The 18,506-nt window shown below is 43.5% G+C and overlaps 2 protein-coding genes and 1 long non-coding RNA gene across 5 annotated transcripts in view; 1 reads left to right on the top strand and 2 right to left on the bottom strand.

Moving 5' to 3' along the window:
• C5H4orf47 (chromosome 5 C4orf47 homolog) overlaps positions 1-7,401 on the top strand; it is a 36,813-nt gene extending 29,412 nt beyond the window's left edge. For both annotated transcript variants that reach the window (XM_034771156.1, XM_034771154.1), the window contains one exon: positions 7,252-7,401. In XM_034771156.1, coding sequence (XP_034627047.1) covers positions 7,252-7,318 — 67 coding nt within the window. In that variant the 3' untranslated portion in view covers positions 7,319-7,401. The remainder of the gene's footprint in view (positions 1-7,251) is intronic.
• Positions 1,686-13,438, bottom strand: CCDC110 (coiled-coil domain containing 110). Of its 2 annotated transcripts, XM_034771143.1 has the most exons (6): positions 13,228-13,438; positions 13,037-13,141; positions 11,343-11,395; positions 10,628-10,693; positions 7,335-7,445; positions 1,686-6,295 (listed from the first exon to the last, which is right to left on the bottom strand). In XM_034771143.1, the coding sequence occupies exons 1-6, from the start codon at positions 13,247-13,249 to the stop codon at positions 4,100-4,102; spliced, it is 2,553 nt and encodes an 850-aa protein (XP_034627034.1). In that variant the 5' UTR covers positions 13,250-13,438; the 3' UTR covers positions 1,686-4,099. The 2 variants fall into 2 exon arrangements, with proteins under 2 accessions (XP_034627034.1, XP_034627033.1); XM_034771142.1 differs by lacking the exon at positions 11,343-11,395.
• A 394-nt stretch (positions 13,439-13,832) lies between these two features.
• Positions 13,833-18,506, bottom strand: part of LOC117877736 — a 5,659-nt gene continuing 985 nt past the window's right edge. The window contains exons 2-3 of the long non-coding RNA XR_004645802.1: positions 17,438-17,486; positions 13,833-14,274 (exon numbers count right to left, since the gene is read on the bottom strand). This is a non-coding gene — a long non-coding RNA (uncharacterized LOC117877736). The remainder of the gene's footprint in view (positions 14,275-17,437; positions 17,487-18,506) is intronic.

An 18,506-nucleotide genomic window follows, 5' to 3' on the forward strand; every position in this document is an offset into this window, starting at 1 on the left:
ATCAGCTCCACTCTCTCTCTCTCTCTCGCACACACACACAGTGTGTGTGTCTCTGTCTGCCATGCTGTCTCCCCTCCCTCCATTTGTGCTGCCTTGTAGAGTGTGGGGCTACATTAACAACAATCTGTTAACCCTTGAGGGCTCAGCGGAGTGCTAATTCATCATTTAGCAGCAAGGCATTCCTTGGGAAATATCGCATCCTCTTCCACCTTCTGACTTCACCACCTCAACCAAGCTTCACGAGCATCATTGCTGTGTATAGTATTAAATTGTTTGTTTAAAACTTATACTGTGTGTGTGTGTGTGTGTATTAATAATATAGTCTTTTGTCTGGTGAAAAAAATTTCCCTGGAACCTAACCCCCCCCCATTTACATTAATTCTTATGGGGAAATTGGATTCGCTTAACATCATTTCGCTTAAAGTCACAATTTTCAGGACCATAACTACAATGTTAAGCGAGGAGTTACTGTATGGAGAAGACATAAGGTGCCACAGTAATACAAATACATAGTAATAATAATGTCATTTTCTCTGCTCCCTCACACTAAAGACAGAGCCAGTCACCTATCCACTCCACAACATGGCCCAGATTCTGATCTTGATATCACAACTATAAATCTGGACCAACTCCATTGAAGTAAATGGAGTTACTCCATATTTTCACCAGAATTAAATGTAATCAGCATCTTGTCCTTTCACTTCAGTAACTCAAGGACTAAAAAACCTAACATCATTGCTGAGTTTGGGTCTTCAGTGTGGTGTCATAATACCACTGTCTATCACTGGCAAAATTATTCTTTTAAAACATGCTGGTCTAGAAATATTTAACGTCAGAACAGGAAGACTTCGGGCTTGTCTATACACTGAAATAAAGTGCTCTACTGCGCACTAACATGTTGTGCATTAATTGGTCTGTCTAGACCAGGGGCAGGCAAAAATTTTGGCCCGAGGGCTGCATCAGGTTTCAGAAATTGTATGGAGGACTGGATGGGGTGGGGGTGGGGGCCGCCCTCCCCATCTGTCCCCCCTGGGACTCCTGCCCCATCCAACCCCCCTGTTCCCCGACAGCCCCCCGGGACCCCTGCCCCATCCACACACACTCCGCTCCCTGTCCCCTGACCACCCTGAGAACCCCCGCCCCTGACTGCCCCCCGCCAACCCTTCCTCTCATTCCTGACGGCTCCCCTGGGACTGATGCCCCATCCAACCACCCCTTCTCTCTGTCCCCTGACTGCCCTGGGACCCCTGCCCCTGACTGTCCCCCGCTGCCCCATCCAACCCCTCCTCTCATTCCTGACCGCCCCCCCGGAACGCCCGCCCCCCTGGAACGCCCGCCCCCCCGGAACGCCCCTCCCCATTCAACCCTCCTGTTCCCTGCCCTCTGACTGCCCCAACCCCTATTCACACCCTCACCCCCTGCCCTCTATCCAACCTCCCCACTCTTTGCCCCCTTACCACACTGCCTGGAGCACTGCTGGCTGGTGGTGCTACAACTGCACCGCCCGGCTGGAGCCAGCCACGCTGTCGCCACCGTGCAGACAGAGCACCGGGTCAGGCTGGGCTCTGCAGCTGCGCTGCCCCAGAAGCTCGCAGCCCTGCCGTCCAGAGCATTGGGCCGATGGAGAAGCAAGCTGAGGCTGCAGGGGAGGAGCCGGGGATAGCCTCCCCAGCTGGGACCTCAGGGGCCGGGCAGGAGGGTCCCGCAGGCCAGATGTGGCCCACGAGCCATAGTTTTCCCACCTCTGATCTAGGCCATGCTGGTGTGCACTAGACTAGAGAACCTTTAGTTTCAAACAGCACTACTTTAAAGTGCACCAGCAGGGTCTGCATGGACCAATTAATGCACAACATGGCAGTGCGCTTTAGAAATCACAACCCTATAGAGTGCATTACCCTACCATATAAACAAGACAAGCATTTTAATCCACTTCTTAGTCATTCATTAATTAACTGTACTAGTATAAATAAAAGGAATGCTAAAATATATTTATAGTATAGTATTATATATCAGGGGTATATAAGTGCTCTTTTCTCACATTCAGCTCCAAATATTGGGGTGTGGTGGTGGCAACGAACACTTATCTCTAATGGAATTCTCTGAACAGGGATTTTTCTGAATAGGCAATTTCCTCTATACACCATTAGATTTGCACAACATTCAAAGTTTTGAATCATGGGGAAAGTCAGGGTAAATGACACACTGGGTTAGTGTACTAGCTTTTCACCTCTGGAGGCCTAAGTTCAGAGTCTTTAATTTAGGTTACCATTATTAGTAGTATCTATATTACAGTTGTGCCCAACGGTGCCAATCAGGGCAGGGATTCATTGTGCTGTACAAACAAATAATAAGATAGTCCCTACTCTGAGAAGTTTACAGTGTGAGTGAATGTAACATTCGTCCTTTAGTCCTCAGTTGTCCATCACACCGTTTCAAATGAGTAGCAATCTCTGCACAGGTGGTCCAGATTAGAATAGCAGGTGTGTTGCTGGTCAGGGTTAAGCTGTGGTAATTGAATTGTATTATGATGTTTGTACAGCACCTGTCTACACTAAACCTTGCTCAGGACAGGTCTGATAATTTCTCATTTTCTTGGGAAGTAAATCTACTCACACACACACAAAAAGAGTCACTATCTCTCTTGATACATCTACTGAACATTAGGTGCCTTCTCTCTCATTTCTGTGCTCTGTGGTACATGGAAACAAATGAGTGCCACTTGCACTACATGAGGAAAAAGTATGGTGAATATGAGTCTCTGGAGGGAATTGACAGGACTCCAGTTTCTAGTTACCTTGCTTTATTTTTCATTCAGGGATTTATTTCATAGAACCCTATTTATTTAGGTGACTAAAAATAATCCCTCAAAAAATAAGGTGTAGTGGGCTAAGAATGTAAACTACAGTCCTCCCATCCAGGCTGTAGAGTCACTACTACACAGAGACTACTTCAGCCCCATAGCTGAAATAGCCAATGTGAGATATTCTTGTGATGCAATTCCCTCTCTCAACTCCATGGGCTATGGTAACAGGAATATCCATACAGTAATGGAATCCCACAGGCCCCCTCCCTTCTCCCTACTTATCTATGGCCCTCTCTTGGCATATATCTGCAGCAGGAAAATTAAATTTGCTAGCAAATGTGTCAAGACCTATTTTAACTAAAACATTTAAAAAAACATTAGAATCTGGTGTAAACAATGCAATTGCTATTTAAAAATGATAGTTGGTCATCGTTAACCATAAAGCAAGACTGGATAGCTTTCTAAACCATATGTTCAGATGGGTATATAATTTAAATTCAAATCCTTGGGCTCAATGCAGGAATAACTGGGTGAAATGCTCTGGGCTGTGTTAGGCAGTTTGTCTGACTGAAAGATTACAAAATCAAGGGGGGCAGATCCTCAACTGGGGTAATTTCTGATAGCTCCATTAACTTCAGTGGAGCTGTGACAATTTACATCTGCTGAGGATCTGCCCATATGAATCTATAAAATACAGCCAAGGGTCAAGTGTTCAGAAAAGCATACGGGAAATTTCATATTGTGAAACTTCAAACAAAAAGGAGCATTTGTTGAAGTGACAACTGAAAACTGAAATAAGTGAACAGCAGAATTTTTAATTGGTTTAAAAGAAAGAATGTTTATTATAATTTCTCTGAAGCAAGACTTTTGCAGTTTAACTGGAATTGCCTGGAAAAGAAAGACAGTTTTCTTTAAAAAATAGTGGGAGTAATTCCTTTTAAGAGATACTTCAGGACAATTAAAAAAACCCAAGCACAACGTAGCACTCTCAAGGTTCAATCCAGAGCTCATTAAAGTAAATGAAGTATGCCTTCAATAGGCTTTGAATCAGGGTCTCCTTGAGGTTGTTTTATTATAATAAAAATCATGTCTGTATTATGTAGAATCTCGTTTTTTTTGGAAATAAAAAATTCTTAAATTAAGCAACCAAGACTTAAACTGCTTCAGGCTTAAAAAAAACCAAAACACCTAGAGTTTTCCTAAGCAGGGAATTCAAACCAATGTATAGTGTGGTAATGGTTTTGGTAAGTAATTTATCTAAAAAGTTAATTGGTGCTCAAACTGGGTAAATTAAAATTAAAACAACACTTGTGCAGTAAGATGTTGCGAAGTACAGCACATACCTTGTGGATTGCATTCTAAAGCTGTATACCTGTAATCAGAAATTTCTTCACAAATTTCAGTGGAATACATGGAGTGATATTTTTCCTGGCCTGAAATGTAACTGTGTTTATGCTGCTCATTAACCAGAACAGTAATTTGATCCCTTAGATTAACATAATGCTTATGGAGATGGCGAAATTCAAACTGCAATACATCCCTTTCATTTTCTATCGTCCGCAGATGGTTTTCCATTAGTAAATGGTCTTCATTCAATGTTCTGATGTTATTTTCATATTTGTAAGTATCTTGTTTACATTCCTGCAGGTTTTTTTTAAGAACCCGATTATCCTCCGTGATATTTGCCACCACTGTTGATAAATTCTCCCATTCTCTGTTCATATTCAACAAGTTAGTCTTCAAAATATCCCTTTCTGCTTTTGTATTTTGAAGTTCAGTCAAGAGTTTCTCCTCTGTGTAAGATTTATCTGACTGGACCTTCTCAAGAGCCTTCTGCGTTGTTTGTCTAGCATTAGCACATTCTTGCAATGTCATTTCAAGATCAAGTTTTTTGTCTTTAAGTGATTGCATTATGTGAAGAAGAGTCTCCTGTTCAGAGTTTGTTATATTTTCTTTTTCTTTCAGTTGTCGTATTTCAATCTGATTTTTTTCAAGTTCTTTTTCAAGTGAGTTATTTTCTTTTGCAAGCTGGGATGTTTTTATCTCTAGTTTCTGATTTGCTTCTTGTAACACTGATGATTCCTTTTGCAAAGATTCTAGTTCCGCAAAAAGCCTATCTTTTTCACTGATAACAGCAATCATATTTTCTTGTGCTTTCTGGTTATTAATTTTGAAGTCATCTAATGCTTGCATCATACATTGGTTTTCAGTACAGAGTTGACTCCTCTCTCCCTCAAGAGTTTTCTTTTGTTCTTGAAGTTCTTTGCATTTCTTTAACAACTTTTTCACTTCTTTAATACATTCTTTGCTGTCTCCTTCTGATTTAACTAACCTGACATGCATGCTTTTCTTTTCTTCAACTAAATCCTTAATTTGCTTCTCATACTGTGAATTTCTCTCTCTTAGAGACCTTATTATAACAGTAAGAGGTTTCATTTTTGACTTGAGAGTTACATTTTCATTCTCAAGTTCCATCACTTTCTTTTGCAAGTGTTTAGAATCTTTCAGCGAATTTTGTAACTCTTCCATTTTTGCAGAGTACTCATCAGCTCTGATTTCATAGAAGTTCTGATTTCCAAGCTTTAGTAACCTTTGATTTATGATTTGCAGCTGCTTTTCTTTTTCTTTCTGTGGTTTCTCTATGTGATCGAACATTAGTAATTTATCTTTTACTGTTTTAGAAATGACATTTAACTGGAACATGCCAACACCACTGTCAGTGCTATGCAATTCTTTGTTTTTATTCTTGGTTTCACTTTCTGTTTGTGTACTGCATATAGTTATATGTGAAGAATTCTGTGAGCTGTCACATTCAGAGTCTTTATTAAATTCTTCGCCAAGACTCAGATTATTTCCTTTAAGGGAAACCAGAGCAACATGCAAACTGTCTACCGATTCCTCAGATTCTGAAATTTTCCTTGATTTTAAGTCCACATGTAATTTCTCTCTAGATAAAAAAAGAGCAGATTTTTCTTGGTCTTGTTCTGACATATCATCAAAAACATTACTTTGACTACAGGAAATATTCTGATGTCCAAATGCATGTGCTACTTCCTGTTCATGAGACTTTTGACGTTCTTCTTTTAATGGCTTGATAGAATAGCTAAAGTTGTCTATTAAATGAAGTCCATCACTATATTTGAGAAGAGGCACAAGAGCTTTAGATTCATCCAAAATTACTTTCTTATTAGGAGGCACCATACTTTCAGCCTCCAAATTAGTACAAGGTAGAAAACATTCATTTTTGGCATAATCCTTCAATTTATAATCGTTTTTTAGAGCAATCATAGTTTTGTTTTTAATTGGTTCTACTGAGTTTTCAATCTTTCCAGTTGTTACAGCTTTTAATGAAATCTGATGTGAAATATTTTCATCACTGACCACATTTCCAAAGATAGTATTAGAATTTGCTTCCACAGATTGAGTGGTACAGAGTTTCTTATCAAGATGAAATTTCTTCTTAGACAATGGTGTTTCTGGACTCCCTGTAGGCTACAAAAACCAATAACAATCATGCCATAATGGCTATAGTTTTTCACAATACTGGAGGCACAAGACAACAAATTTGTTGTAAAGTCTATGTATCATGCAAAAAAGATTTTTTATCTGCCAACACAATCTTTCTGTCTAACATAAGGAAAAACATATTGAGACACTTAATCTTTCCAAGAGAATTGGAAAGGGGAGATCACAATACTCCAACAAATTTAAGAAATTGTATCATGGGCCCCATTTCATTTGTCAGAGTCTTCTCTTTTCTCTCTGAAGCCTACTAACGTTGCATACAATACTTAACCATTTTCCCAGAAAGCAAAGCATCCTATTAGCTACGGAGAGGAACACTATTTTAGAAAAGGCCTGTTCCACAGCACAGGGAGTCAATTCGTCTTTTTACTGACTTCACTGCACTCTGGATCAGGCCCAAAGTGCTGACTCAGCATGTTGAGTCTTCTATGAACATTTGCAGTGGGGGAAAGACAAGCTAATGGCCAAATCTTACACAACTAGTCACACTGAATTCAATGGGACTACTCAAGTAAGGCAAACAGGACTTGGTGCTATATCTGTGTTAAAAAATATGTTGTTTACTCAGCACTTCACAGGAGTGAGACAAACTCTGCCCTCAGACACACATACAAAACCCCCATTGCATTCAATAGGAGCTGTTCCCTTAATACAATCCAAAGCTTTAGCATAGTTTGGAGGCCCTGGTTGAAATCTTATTTACAGTAGAAAAGGAACAGTGCTTTAACCATGTTGGGGGGACAATCTTCTTGTTATTAGGTCCCCTAACATGACTGTTTTTGTAGACTTCAATTAGTGTTCTCTTAAGATAGAATTATGGTGAACTTGTACTATAAATAAGACCATTACTTATGTTAGGAAGGAAATTACCATGGGCATGTTTTGTGCCGAGAATTTCCCTTTGCTTTGATTATGTTTTACAGAAAACATACAGTTCTCAGGAACAGCAATGCAACAAAATATTTTAATGTACAACTCAGCTGCAGGTAAGGATTAAGTAACATACCACAGCCATCTCAGGAGGTGTGCTGGTCATCAGAAGCTTGTCTGGGCTACACTGTGGAGTTTTGACGTCAATTATATTTTTATTCAGTATCTCACTGATTTCAGATTGTACCTGAAAAAGATATATGGAGACTGTTAATCTTTCAAAGGCATCTACAGAAAAGCATAGAATCATATAATCATAGAAATGTAGTACTGGAAGGGATATTGACAGGTCATCTTGCCCAATGCCCTACCTGGAGGCAGGACTAAATATTATCTAACCCAGGGTTTCTCAACCTGGGGGTCAGGACAGGGTCACCAGAATGTTTCAAAGAGTTGCGTGGCAGCTCCTGTGCTGGCTGGGCTCACCTCCCTGGTCCAGGCACTGCAGCCTTTGGGGACCCAGTGCCCAGCCGTCATGACGATGGGAATCCAGGTAGGCCAAATTTGAATGAGTGGCACTGCAACCCCATGAGCCATGTCACAGTTCCACTCACACAAATTTGGTCCAGTCAGAGGGGCGGGGGCCAAACCAGAGCGGCACTGCAACCCTGGGGCGGAGAGCCAAGCCCAACCAGCCCCACAGCACAAGAGCTGCAGGAGCCGCCACTGTGGGGTAAGTGCCTGCCATGATCTGACCAAAATCCACCAGGATCTGACCAAAATCACCCCAGGGCCTCCACCCCCAGTCTATTTACTGGTGGTGACACTCTGTACTTCAAAGCAGCACTGGAACCCCCATATTCACCACTGTCATATAATTATGATATGTTTTATATAAAGTATGCCTTGTGAAGTATCATTTTAAAAGTCTTGATCTGTTGAATATTAATAGCCTGTTGGATTGTATGTGCTATCACTGTATGTGAAGTTATGAAGTTTTGCTATATGTGTGTTACTGAAATACGTTGTAAGGTTGTGAACACCCACAACCAGCCTTTCAGGTACAACAAAGGAGTAGCCAGTTACGCTGATGTCCGATTAAAGGGAATCCACACTCCCAACAACCATCCCAGAAGACTTCTCAGAGAGAGCATGTATACAATGGAAATCGCTTAACCCATGTCATAGCAAAAGATCTTTCCAGCAAGCTGGAAGAAACTATAAAGGAGGGGATGTAACATCATGACTTGGCCCCACTCCCACTACAACTCAACACTGGAAACACATCTGAAGGACAAAGACTTTGAACTAGGGAGGGTCGTCCCAGGCTGTGTATTAAGGAACGATAACATCTGTAAGGGTGAGACACTGCTTGATTCAAATACTGTTTAGTTTATAGAATTCAGACTGCAAATTTAATTTAATTTCTTAGGTAACCAACATTCCAGTTGAGGCCTTATTAGTGCTGAGTAGAATGGAAGAATTACTTCTTGTGTCTTACTTACAAAGTTCCTGCTAATACATCCCAGAATGATGCAAAAAAAGTGAACAACAGTCAGGGGCGGCTCCAGGCACCAGCGCAGCAAGCGCATGCCTGGGGCGGCAAATCGCGGGGGGCGGCCTGTTGGTGGCGTGCCTGCGGAAGGTCTGCTGGTCCTGCAGTTTCGGCGGCAATTCGGCGGCGGTTACACCGAAGCCGCAGGACCAGCAGATCACCCGCAGAAATGCTGCTGAATCCACGTGACTGCGGACCGCCCGCGGGCATGCCGCCGAAGGCTGCCTGACTGCCGTGCTTGGGGCGGCAAAAAACATAGAGCCGCCCCTGACAACAGTATTATATTGTTGACTCATATTTAGTTTATGATCCACTAAAACCCCCAAATCCTTTTCTGCAGCATTCCTTCCTAGGCAGTCATTTCTCCTTTTTGTATTTGTAAACTGATTAGTCCTTCCTAAGTGTAGTACTTTGCATTTGTCTTGAATTTCATCCTATTTATTTCAGACCATTTCTCCAGTGTGTCAAGATCATTTTGAAGTTTAATCCTGTCCTCTGAGGTCCTTGCAACTCCTCCCAGCTTTGTATCATCCACAAACTTTATAAATGTATTCTCTATGCCATTATCCAAATGATTTATGAAGATATTGAACAGAACTAGACCCAGGACAGATCCCTGCGAGAGCCCACTCGATATGCCCTTCCAATTTGATTGCAAAACATTGATAACTACTCTCTGAGTATGCTTTTTCAAACAGTTGTGCACAGCGCACCCACCTTATAATAGGTTCATCTGGGCAATATTTCTCTAGTTTGTTTATGAGAATGTCATGTGAGACATTGTCAAAAGCCTTACTAAAGGCAAGATCTATCACATCTACTGCTTCCCCTTATCTACAAGGCTTGTTTCCCTGTGAAAGAAGATAGTAGCTTGGTCTGACATGATTTGTTCTTGACAATCCATGTTGACTGTTACTTATCACCTTTCTGTATACGCAGAAATATTTCATTTTTGGAAGAGACACAGTTGATAAAGGATTACTCTCTTCACATGAAAACAAGACTAGATGGCTAAGCTCATCTTTTCCCCAGGCATATGCAAATGGATGGCAGGGACAGGGATTAGTAGTTCCACTATCAATGACAGTGTATAAAGTTAAGTATATTATCAGTTCTTTGCAGCACCATGACCTTATTTTTTTACACTAGAAAGTGAGTTGAAAAAGGGCAGAACAATGTTCCTGAAATGGTAGCCTAGCATTTTTGGGGAAGTGGTGTTTTAAAAGTATGGGCCAAATTCTGCTCTCTCTTAGACTGATCAGGAATAACTCCTTTGAAGTCAATGGAGTTACTTCAGATTTAAACCACTGTGAGAGAAGACTTTGGCCCCCTCTCTTTTTCTAATTCAGCTCCTTTTCCCTTGCAACACTGCCTGTTTTGAGGTCCTCCTTGGCACTGTGATTGGTGCAGTGCAAGAATCTAGATAGAATGTATAGAATAAACTACCTTATGAATTATTTTATTGTATGTTGAGTAGCAGATCAAACACATATTTAACATGCATGGTAAGCTAAATATAGCTTTAATAAGCTAAGTAACTGTAATGTTCTTTTAAATTGTGTATAATAAAAACAGGATCCTGATTCTTAGGATAAAATATATTTCAGCTATTGGTAATACCAACAGCTTAAATGGTCATGTCTATTAATTTTATAAGAATTAGGAAATTCATTTTCAGAGAATCAGCAATTTGATTTTTAACACAGACTACAGTATTAACAGAGCTATTGGTTTGTTTAATCAAGTTTTTTGCAAAATAAAGTTGTTTGGTTTGAGACTTCTGTTAAGATACCCAGGTCAGTACCTAAAATGTTGGTGTAGGAGATTGTTGGGTTTTTCCTTTTATTTTAGGAATACTTAACTTCTGCTCTTACCATATTAACATTCAGCAGAGTCTGTTGCCGAAGTGCCTGAAATGATTTCAGCTGTTGTTGAAGGATCTAAATTTGTAAAATGAATAATAGAAAGCTGTGAGGTTTGTACAGATTGAGATGAGTTAGAACAATTCTCTTTACTATACTTCATTTTCCCTTTCAGTTCTAGATTGCCAGTTTGGACCCAGCCTCACGGACTAGCGAGAGAAAGTTTTTACTGTCCAATGGCTACTTAGTGGCTTATCTGAAATGAATTGGGAGTTTCCAACACCTTTCCTATTCAGATTCATTTGGAAAAAGAATTGCTGTGTGAATGAATCTGAATTGGATCACAAGCACTCACAAACACAATGAATGCATGAGCTAGAGGAATGAGTATAAGTTGGGCAAAAACGTTCCTAATTTGCACACATTTTGCTTAGGAAGCATGTTCCCAACTAGTGGAAGAGGGGGGAAAAGGAGGTAAGAGTCATTTTATGGACATAGTCAAATAAATCAGGTTAAAAAAGGTACAAAACTTGTTTATAATTAAAAGAAAACTGCAGTTGAAAAGATATTTAGTGGCAAACTACATGGCCTCAGACTACATCTGCAAATTGGTCTTCCTGCTGGAAACTTTAGCACTATATACAGTTATAGATGTACTGAAACAATCAGTTTAGTTATTAAGCTTCAAAAATGTTTTGTGCTAATAATTTGGATCAAATTAGCATACTTTTAGTGCTGATTGCGGTTGGATTTGACTTTCTGTTCCTGATGTATAATTATCTGAAAAATAAAAGCATCAAACCCTACAGTTATAGTATCTATAATTCACAGGCAGAAACCTTAAATGTCTAGTGAGAGAACAATGAGAGAGAGAGAGAGAAATCAGCTCTGCACTGGTGCTCAAACTGGGGAGGAGTGGGAAAAGCTTGTTCCTTCCCTATCCTGGCACCTGCTGATGATTTAATGATTCTCAGCCTTTGGATGGGCAGAGGATGATTCTCCCTTCCAAGCCCACCCCATTCAAATAGTGAGACACCCTCCCCAGAGCACACCATGCTAACTTAACTTTCTCTTGAAAAAGCTAACAAGTGTGTTTGTTAGTGTTGCCAACTCTCATGATTTTGTTTTGAGTCTCATGATAATTATTATTTTCCTTAAAGCCTTGGCTCCTGGAGTCAAGTGGATATGTGATGATTTCAGCCTTTATTCCTAAAGAAAAAGTAAGTTTCTAGCCTTTGTGGCTGTGGAGAAAGCTTCAAAATATGACCCAAGTGTACTCTAAAGGCTCAAAAAGCAGAAGGCAAATAAAAAGAACACCAAATCTATTATTTTTACATAAGCTCATGATTTTTGGTGAGCCTGACTCATGATTTTTTAACGTTTGGGGTTGCAGTATTGGTGTTAGCTTACTCTTGGGGGACCCTTCATCCTATTGCATGTGGCCAAGTGAGAGCACTAGGCAGCAGAAGAATGAAGTGGGGCCAAAACCATTGTTTTAATCAGGAGAGTGTGCCTTTAGGCCCTTGCCTGTTTCAGTCTAGTCCAGTGGTTTTCAACCTCTAGTACTATGGAGCCCGTTGGGGTCCACAGACGTCCCTACCTCCATTCAAAATTTCTTAGGGGTAAGCAAATGAAAAAAGGTTGAAAATCACTGCTCTAGTTCATGAGGAATGTCACTTAAAAACATGCTTCTGAGAACTTGGCTGCTAACTTATGACTTGCTTTTCATTTGCACCTAAACACCATGAGTTCCTCCAGTCTTTCAGCACAGGGCCCCCATCAATTTGTGAGGAATTTAAGCTTTTGTTACAAAAAATAATTCTAGGTTGTGAAGAACACTTTATGACTGCCCCACATGTAGCAATGCCTTCCTGGGTATGCAGGCAGCTTGGGAGGCTAGCAGGGAAAGGTGTGAACTGCTCCTATTAATCTCACTGGTGTGTTAACTCTGAAGACCAGTGATGACAATTTAAATGGCAACACTGTTAAGTGTTTCACTACTGCCCATTTTGGCAGAAAGACCCAGTGCTCCATCACTCATCCCCATAACGTGACTCCTCTGCACATCCTCTGATGCAGGAGCTGCTCCTGGTCTCTCTCCAGTGGCCTGGCTTTGCTGGCACCTGGGGTTGTTCATTACACAGCATCCTCTGCCTTAGTATCTGGGGTGAGGCTGCCACATGTCCCCAGGTTCAGGGGTTGATCCCCATTTGCCTCAAGCTGGCTGTGGGCGTTCAAGGAGCCATGAATATATTTGTGGTGTTACAGCAGGGTGCTGAGATGTCATCACTCTGCGAGGATGCAATGACATCACACCACATCACATTGCGAGGATGCAATGACATCACACCACATCATGGTGCCCCCCCAGAGGCAGATGCCAATGGGGACCCTGCATTTTGGGCAGAGGCGGAATCTTACCCGGTCCTGCCTCCTCGCAGCTGGCCAGGGCCCCGGAGACGGAGATCGGCAGGGGGTCCGTCTTCTGCCCCCTGCTCCCGCCACTGCTGTCCCCGCAGTCCTTCCCTGCAACGCAAACAGAATCATCATCCTCTGTAACTGTTTGCGCCCGCCCGAGCAGTCCCCCGACCCGGCCTGCGCGTGTGACTCACTGTGTCCACCGCCTTGTCTCATCTTGTTCTGCGCCCGCCCGCAGTCGCCTCTTCCCTTCTCACTGACCCGAACTGTCCAACCTGTTCTGCCTCCGTTCGCGTTGCCAGGTAACGGTTCTCCCGGAAGCAGAGGCGGTGCAAGGCAGGCAGCCGTTGCTCCCTGCTCCCGACTCACGCGCGCCCCCTGGAGGCCATGAGACCCCCCACCACGCGCCCCTCCAGCTGCTAGAAGCCTCGCGCCGCCTGGTGGCGCGAACTCCGCTGGAGCTTTCGGTTAGCCGCAGGCCGAAGGGAGGGAGCTCGCTGGCGGCGTCCGGCGCGTGGGGGGCAAGGGAGGAGCCGGGTCTGTGCTCTGTTAACGACCGTTTGTGGAGCGGAGGCAGGTAACTGTGTATGGCGCCCTGCACAGTGGGGGCTGGTGCAGGATACAGGGTGTGGGGGTGCTGTGGGGATGGGTAGTCTGGGAATGCACAGAGAACAATCAAACTGTATTGCACTGAGCCCCTTTGGTGCAAAGTACATCCCCTGCCCTGCAAATTGTGCCCCCTCTCCAGTCGCTGGCAATTGCCCCTGTACCCAAACCACACCCCTTAGCACGACCCCAGTACTGCCAGCTCACCCCACAGCGGGTGCTTTCCTGAGAGCCCCAGCTGCTGCAATCAGGTCACAGCTTTCTTTAAAAGCCAGCAAGCTGCCAGCTCTCATGGTGCAGAGAAAAGCTTGACTGGGAACCCAAAAGGCTCCAGCCCCAGCCAAGAGGCAAAGTGAAAAGAACCCAAGAGCTATTATTTTGTAAATCTCATTATTTTTGTCGATAGTTTCATGATTTGCTGGGACTTGACTTGCAAACAATTGGAGTTGGCAATACTGCAACACAATGGGGCAAGTGAAGATGTTTCTTTCTCTACACACACATGGGGATTTTCTTTTGCCCCATTGCCCCTGGTAAGTCTCTTCCCTTCCTCCGCCCATGCCAAGCATTGGAAAGCATGCTGTCCTTGTACTTTTCATACATAATTTTTCACATCCTGTTGTTGATGATAAGCCCTGGGAAATTGAAAACAAATGTAATTCCTTGTCAGTTTCTTTATCTGGACTGCTCCTTCCTCACTGAACTGTTACCACAGGCAGGCAGGCTTGCTTTAGCAGTGGTCAGTACTGAGACTGACTTAGTAATGCATGTTATTGTTGTTGGTTTTTTTTAAAAGAACTTAATCATATTTTATTGAAAGAAATAATTTAAGAAATTAATCTGAACTCTGATTCACTTTGCTATCACTCTGCCTATTTAAGGATATTATATGGCTCCAATTACTGTAATATCTATGTGCCTCCCAGTCTTTAATGTATTTATCCTTACAATACCCTTGTGAGGTAGGGAAGTGTTATTGTCCCCATCTTACAAATGGGAGCTGAGGCACATACCGGCTAAGTCCTGGATACTCAATGGCATTCAGGTGCCCAACTCCCACTGAGGATCAGGGCCTAACGTAGGGTGACCAGACGTCCCGATTTTATCGGGACTGTCCCGATATTTGCTTCTTTGTCCCGCGTCCCGACCAATGTTTGGTCGGGACACTGGACAAAGAAGAAATTTTCCCTTCCGCTCCGGCGCTCGCACCCCCCCACCCTGGCTCCGCCCTCTCCTTCCCCCATTGGCTCCCTCCCCAAATCCCTGCCCTGGCCCCGCCTCTTCCCCAGCATTCCTCCTCCCTCCCAGGCTTGCAGCATGGCGGCGCAAGCCTGGAGGGAGGGTGTGGCGGTGGCGGTGCCTGGATCCTGGAGCTGGTGAGTCAGCTCCAGCACCCGGGCACTGGGCGGGCAAAGGGGGGCTGGCAAGGGAGGGAGACAGGGCACTCAGCTGTGAACCCCCCCCGCCGCGCCAGAGGGCTTCTGCCCGGGCTGCTGCACCCAGGGCCGGGAGCGCAGCCTGAAGGCTGCTCCAGCCCTGCAGCCCGTGGGGCAGCGCGGTGGGTCCGGTCGGGGGCAGCGCGGAGCGGGCAGGGGCTGGGTGGGCGGCGCGGGGGCCTGGGCCGAATCCCTGCTGCTGCCGGGGAGCCCCTCGCCTCTCCCTCCCGCTCGCGGCTGCGGCTCCTTCCCGGCAGGACGTGCCCTCCGGCCTCTTCCGCGCACATGAGGCGCGCGTCCAGCTGCTCCTTCCCGGCGGGAGGGAGACTAGGCGCGGGGACGTGCGCCACATGTGCCCGGGGTAGCGGGAGGCGCGTCCCGCCGGGAAGGAGCCACAGCCGCGAGCGGGAGGGAGAGGCGCGGGGCTCCCCAGCAGCAGCAGGGATTCGGCCCCTGCCGCCCCCCCCCCCCTCCTGCCCGCTCCGCGCTGCCCCCGCCCAGGCCCACTGCGCCCCGCATATGCCCATGGCGGGCCAGGGGGCGGGAGGCTCCGCGGGGACTCGGGGAGGGCAGCGCGCGGGGTCTGCTAATGCCCCAGGCCCCTTAAAAGTTTTTTTTTTTTCCCCCCCCCCCCCCCCTTTTTTTGCTCCGCCCCCCCTTTTTTTGGCTCCATCCCTGTCCCGATATTTTATACTGGTAATCTGGTCACCCTAGCCTAACGGTATGTCTATATTGCAGCTGGGAGTGAGTTTTTCAGTACAGGTAGACAGAGTCACGCTAGCTGGGCTTGAACTCGTGCATTAAAAATAGCAGTGTGGATGGGGCTGTCAAGCCTACCATAGGTCTAAGTTCAGGTTACTAGTCTGAGGCTCTGCCAGAGGCACAATGCTGTTTTAACCCCAATAGCATGAGTCTGTCTACTTGGGTTGGAAGGCTAGCTCCCTGCTGCAGTGTAGTAGACGTACCCTAAGTGACTTTCCCAAATGTCACTTGGGAAATATATGGTGGAGCAGGGACTTAGCCTATGACTTGGGAGACCTGGGTTTATCACCATAAACACTGGACCATCCTTCCTCTCTCCTCACAAAAAATACCCCCAAACTAAAAAAAATCAATAGAACTGACAACATATATACCAAACACTGTTCATTCAATTGCTTTTGTTGTTTCCTAGTCACTAACCTTTATCTACATGTTTTCTACTTAAAGTCTGATCAATAACCCTTATTCACACGAATAATCTTTATTCATGTAAGTAGTAGTCCTATTGAACTAAGAGACTACTCCTGATTAAATTACCCATGTGAATAAAGATGTCAGGATTAGGCTCTTAGACTGTAAATTCTTTGGAGCAGAGATATTCTTTTTACTTGTTTATAAGACATCTATCACACTTTTGATATTATATAGATAGGACACTTTTGTTGAAAAAACAACAGAAAATGCTTGATCAAGTCAATCAATGTTCTACTATGAGGCAATTCTACCATAGTGGATGTATTCTAAATCTTACACTTTCGCCCATACATCAAATTTTAAATGTCTATATTTAACATCACAGTTTACATTACACAGATATTTAATATCTCACAGTTTACCTGAGATACTAAAGTTTTTTATGCCCAGTACTATATGTAAACCAGAAGTGTGTGTGGTAGAGTCTGTTATCTATAAATAAAATTCATCTTGAGGGTCCTGATTTCAAATTGCATAAAGTCATTTCCTTGGGGGAAGGAAAATGGTCTTAATGCATAAGGTTTTCATTTTTGGAGATATTAGCGAGGTTTTCAGTCTTTATACTGTGGCCCAATTTTTTGTTATATAATTTTCATTTACAAAGTTTGCACATCGGATGATTATATTTGAACAAAATTAAATAAATACAAAAAAATCTGGGAAAGTTGGAGATGATTACTGAAGGAGGGTCTGCAACTATGCTGTCACAAAGACAAAAAGAGCTCTCTGCCCTACAGGGACACTATCTCCAGATAACATTTGGATCATGACTCTCAATGTACAAGAACTGAATAGCCATAATATTTGAGTTTCTCAGACTCTCCAAATAGTTCTAGTGTTTATGCAGAAGTACACGGTTAGTGAGCCCTTCATACACCTGTCGATCGACAGCTGAAGAGTCTAATGGCTGGAGGTAGTCCAGCAGTATTACACAACAACAATAAAATGTAAATCCTATACTTAGATACCCACTATGAAGCCAGAAATAAATGTCATTTTCTTGGCCTCATAATTTTTTCTAAAGCTTTGCCCTATGATTGAAATCCAGGGCATAACGGAGCACTAAATATATCACAGTAGCTTCCTGTATAATTCTTATAGGAGAACAGAAAAGCTTTTCACCTACCAAGACCAGATTTCAGCATTCAGTGTTTCCCTTCAGCTGCTGAGGACGTCTTTAACATTAATGCAGAGGAAACAGAATCCTTAAATCAGATTTTGGCAACTAAGTAGAGAGAGAATTGATTTTTCAATCTTTTTAAAAATACACCTCTACCCCGATATAATGCAGTCCTCAGGAGCTAAAAAATCTTACCGCGTTATAGGTGAAACCACGTTATATTGAACTTGCTTTGATCCGCCGGAGCGTGCAGCCCCCCCCGGAGCGCTGCTTTACTGCGTTATATCCAAATTCGTGTTATATTGGGTCGCATTATATTGGGGTAGAGGTGTATATTTATTTTATATTTAGAGTCATGTTCTCCACTTCGGGCCTCATCCCAAATAAAACCAATGACATTCCATTGTCTTCAGTGGAAATTTACACCAGCATAAGGGAGCTCAGAATAAGGTCCTTTTACTTTAGTGGGGGTTATGCTGGGTGTAACTGAAAGAAGAATTTGTCTCAAAAATTTCAGTTGCATCATACTACAGTGTTAGGGATTTTTTAAAATAAGGCATTTAATTCACCCTTAAACGGCAGCAGGAGATAAAATATTTCAATTTTGTGATAGACCTTATTTCAAGGGCAAATTATAATTAAAATATCCACCGCTCCTGTCAATTCAAGGAGACTACAAACCTTTTTAAAAGACCATTTTATAATATGAAATATCTGGGGAGAAGGAGAGGAGCCTATGCTGTCAAGCAATATGAAATAACAGGAAAGAAACCAAATTGCTTAGGCCAGTGGTTCCCAAGCGTCTTTCTCCGCTTGTGCAGGGAAAGCCCCTGGCGGGCTGGGCCAGTTTGTTTACCTGCCGTGTCATAGTCATAGAGTCATAGAGTCTAGGACTGGAAGGGACCTCGAGAGGTCATCGAGTCCAGTCCCCTGCCCGCATGGCAGGACCAAGTACTGCCTAGACCATCCCTAATAGACATTTATCTAACCTACTCTTAAATATCTCCAGAGACGGAGATTCCACAACCTCCCTAGGCAATTTGTTCCAGTGTTTAACCACCCTGACAGTTAGGAA

Source organism: Trachemys scripta, chromosome 5 (genome assembly GCF_013100865.1).
Source record: "Trachemys scripta elegans isolate TJP31775 chromosome 5, CAS_Tse_1.0, whole genome shotgun sequence".
In the NCBI taxonomy this organism is placed as follows: Eukaryota; Metazoa; Chordata; order Testudines; family Emydidae; genus Trachemys; species Trachemys scripta.

Bases quoted from the DNA above. Each gene is read 5' to 3' on its own strand.
- CCDC110 (XM_034771143.1), bottom strand. From the start codon at position 13,249: ATGAGACAAGGCGGTGGACACA. The intron at 10,694-11,342 runs GTATGCTAATTT...TTACAAATTTAG, and splicing joins AACCGCAATCAGCACTAAAA to ATCCTTCAACAACAGCTGAA. The intron at 6,296-7,334 runs GTATGTTACTTA...TGGTTTTTGTAG, and splicing joins CACCTCCTGAGATGGCTGTG to CCTACAGGGAGTCCAGAAAC.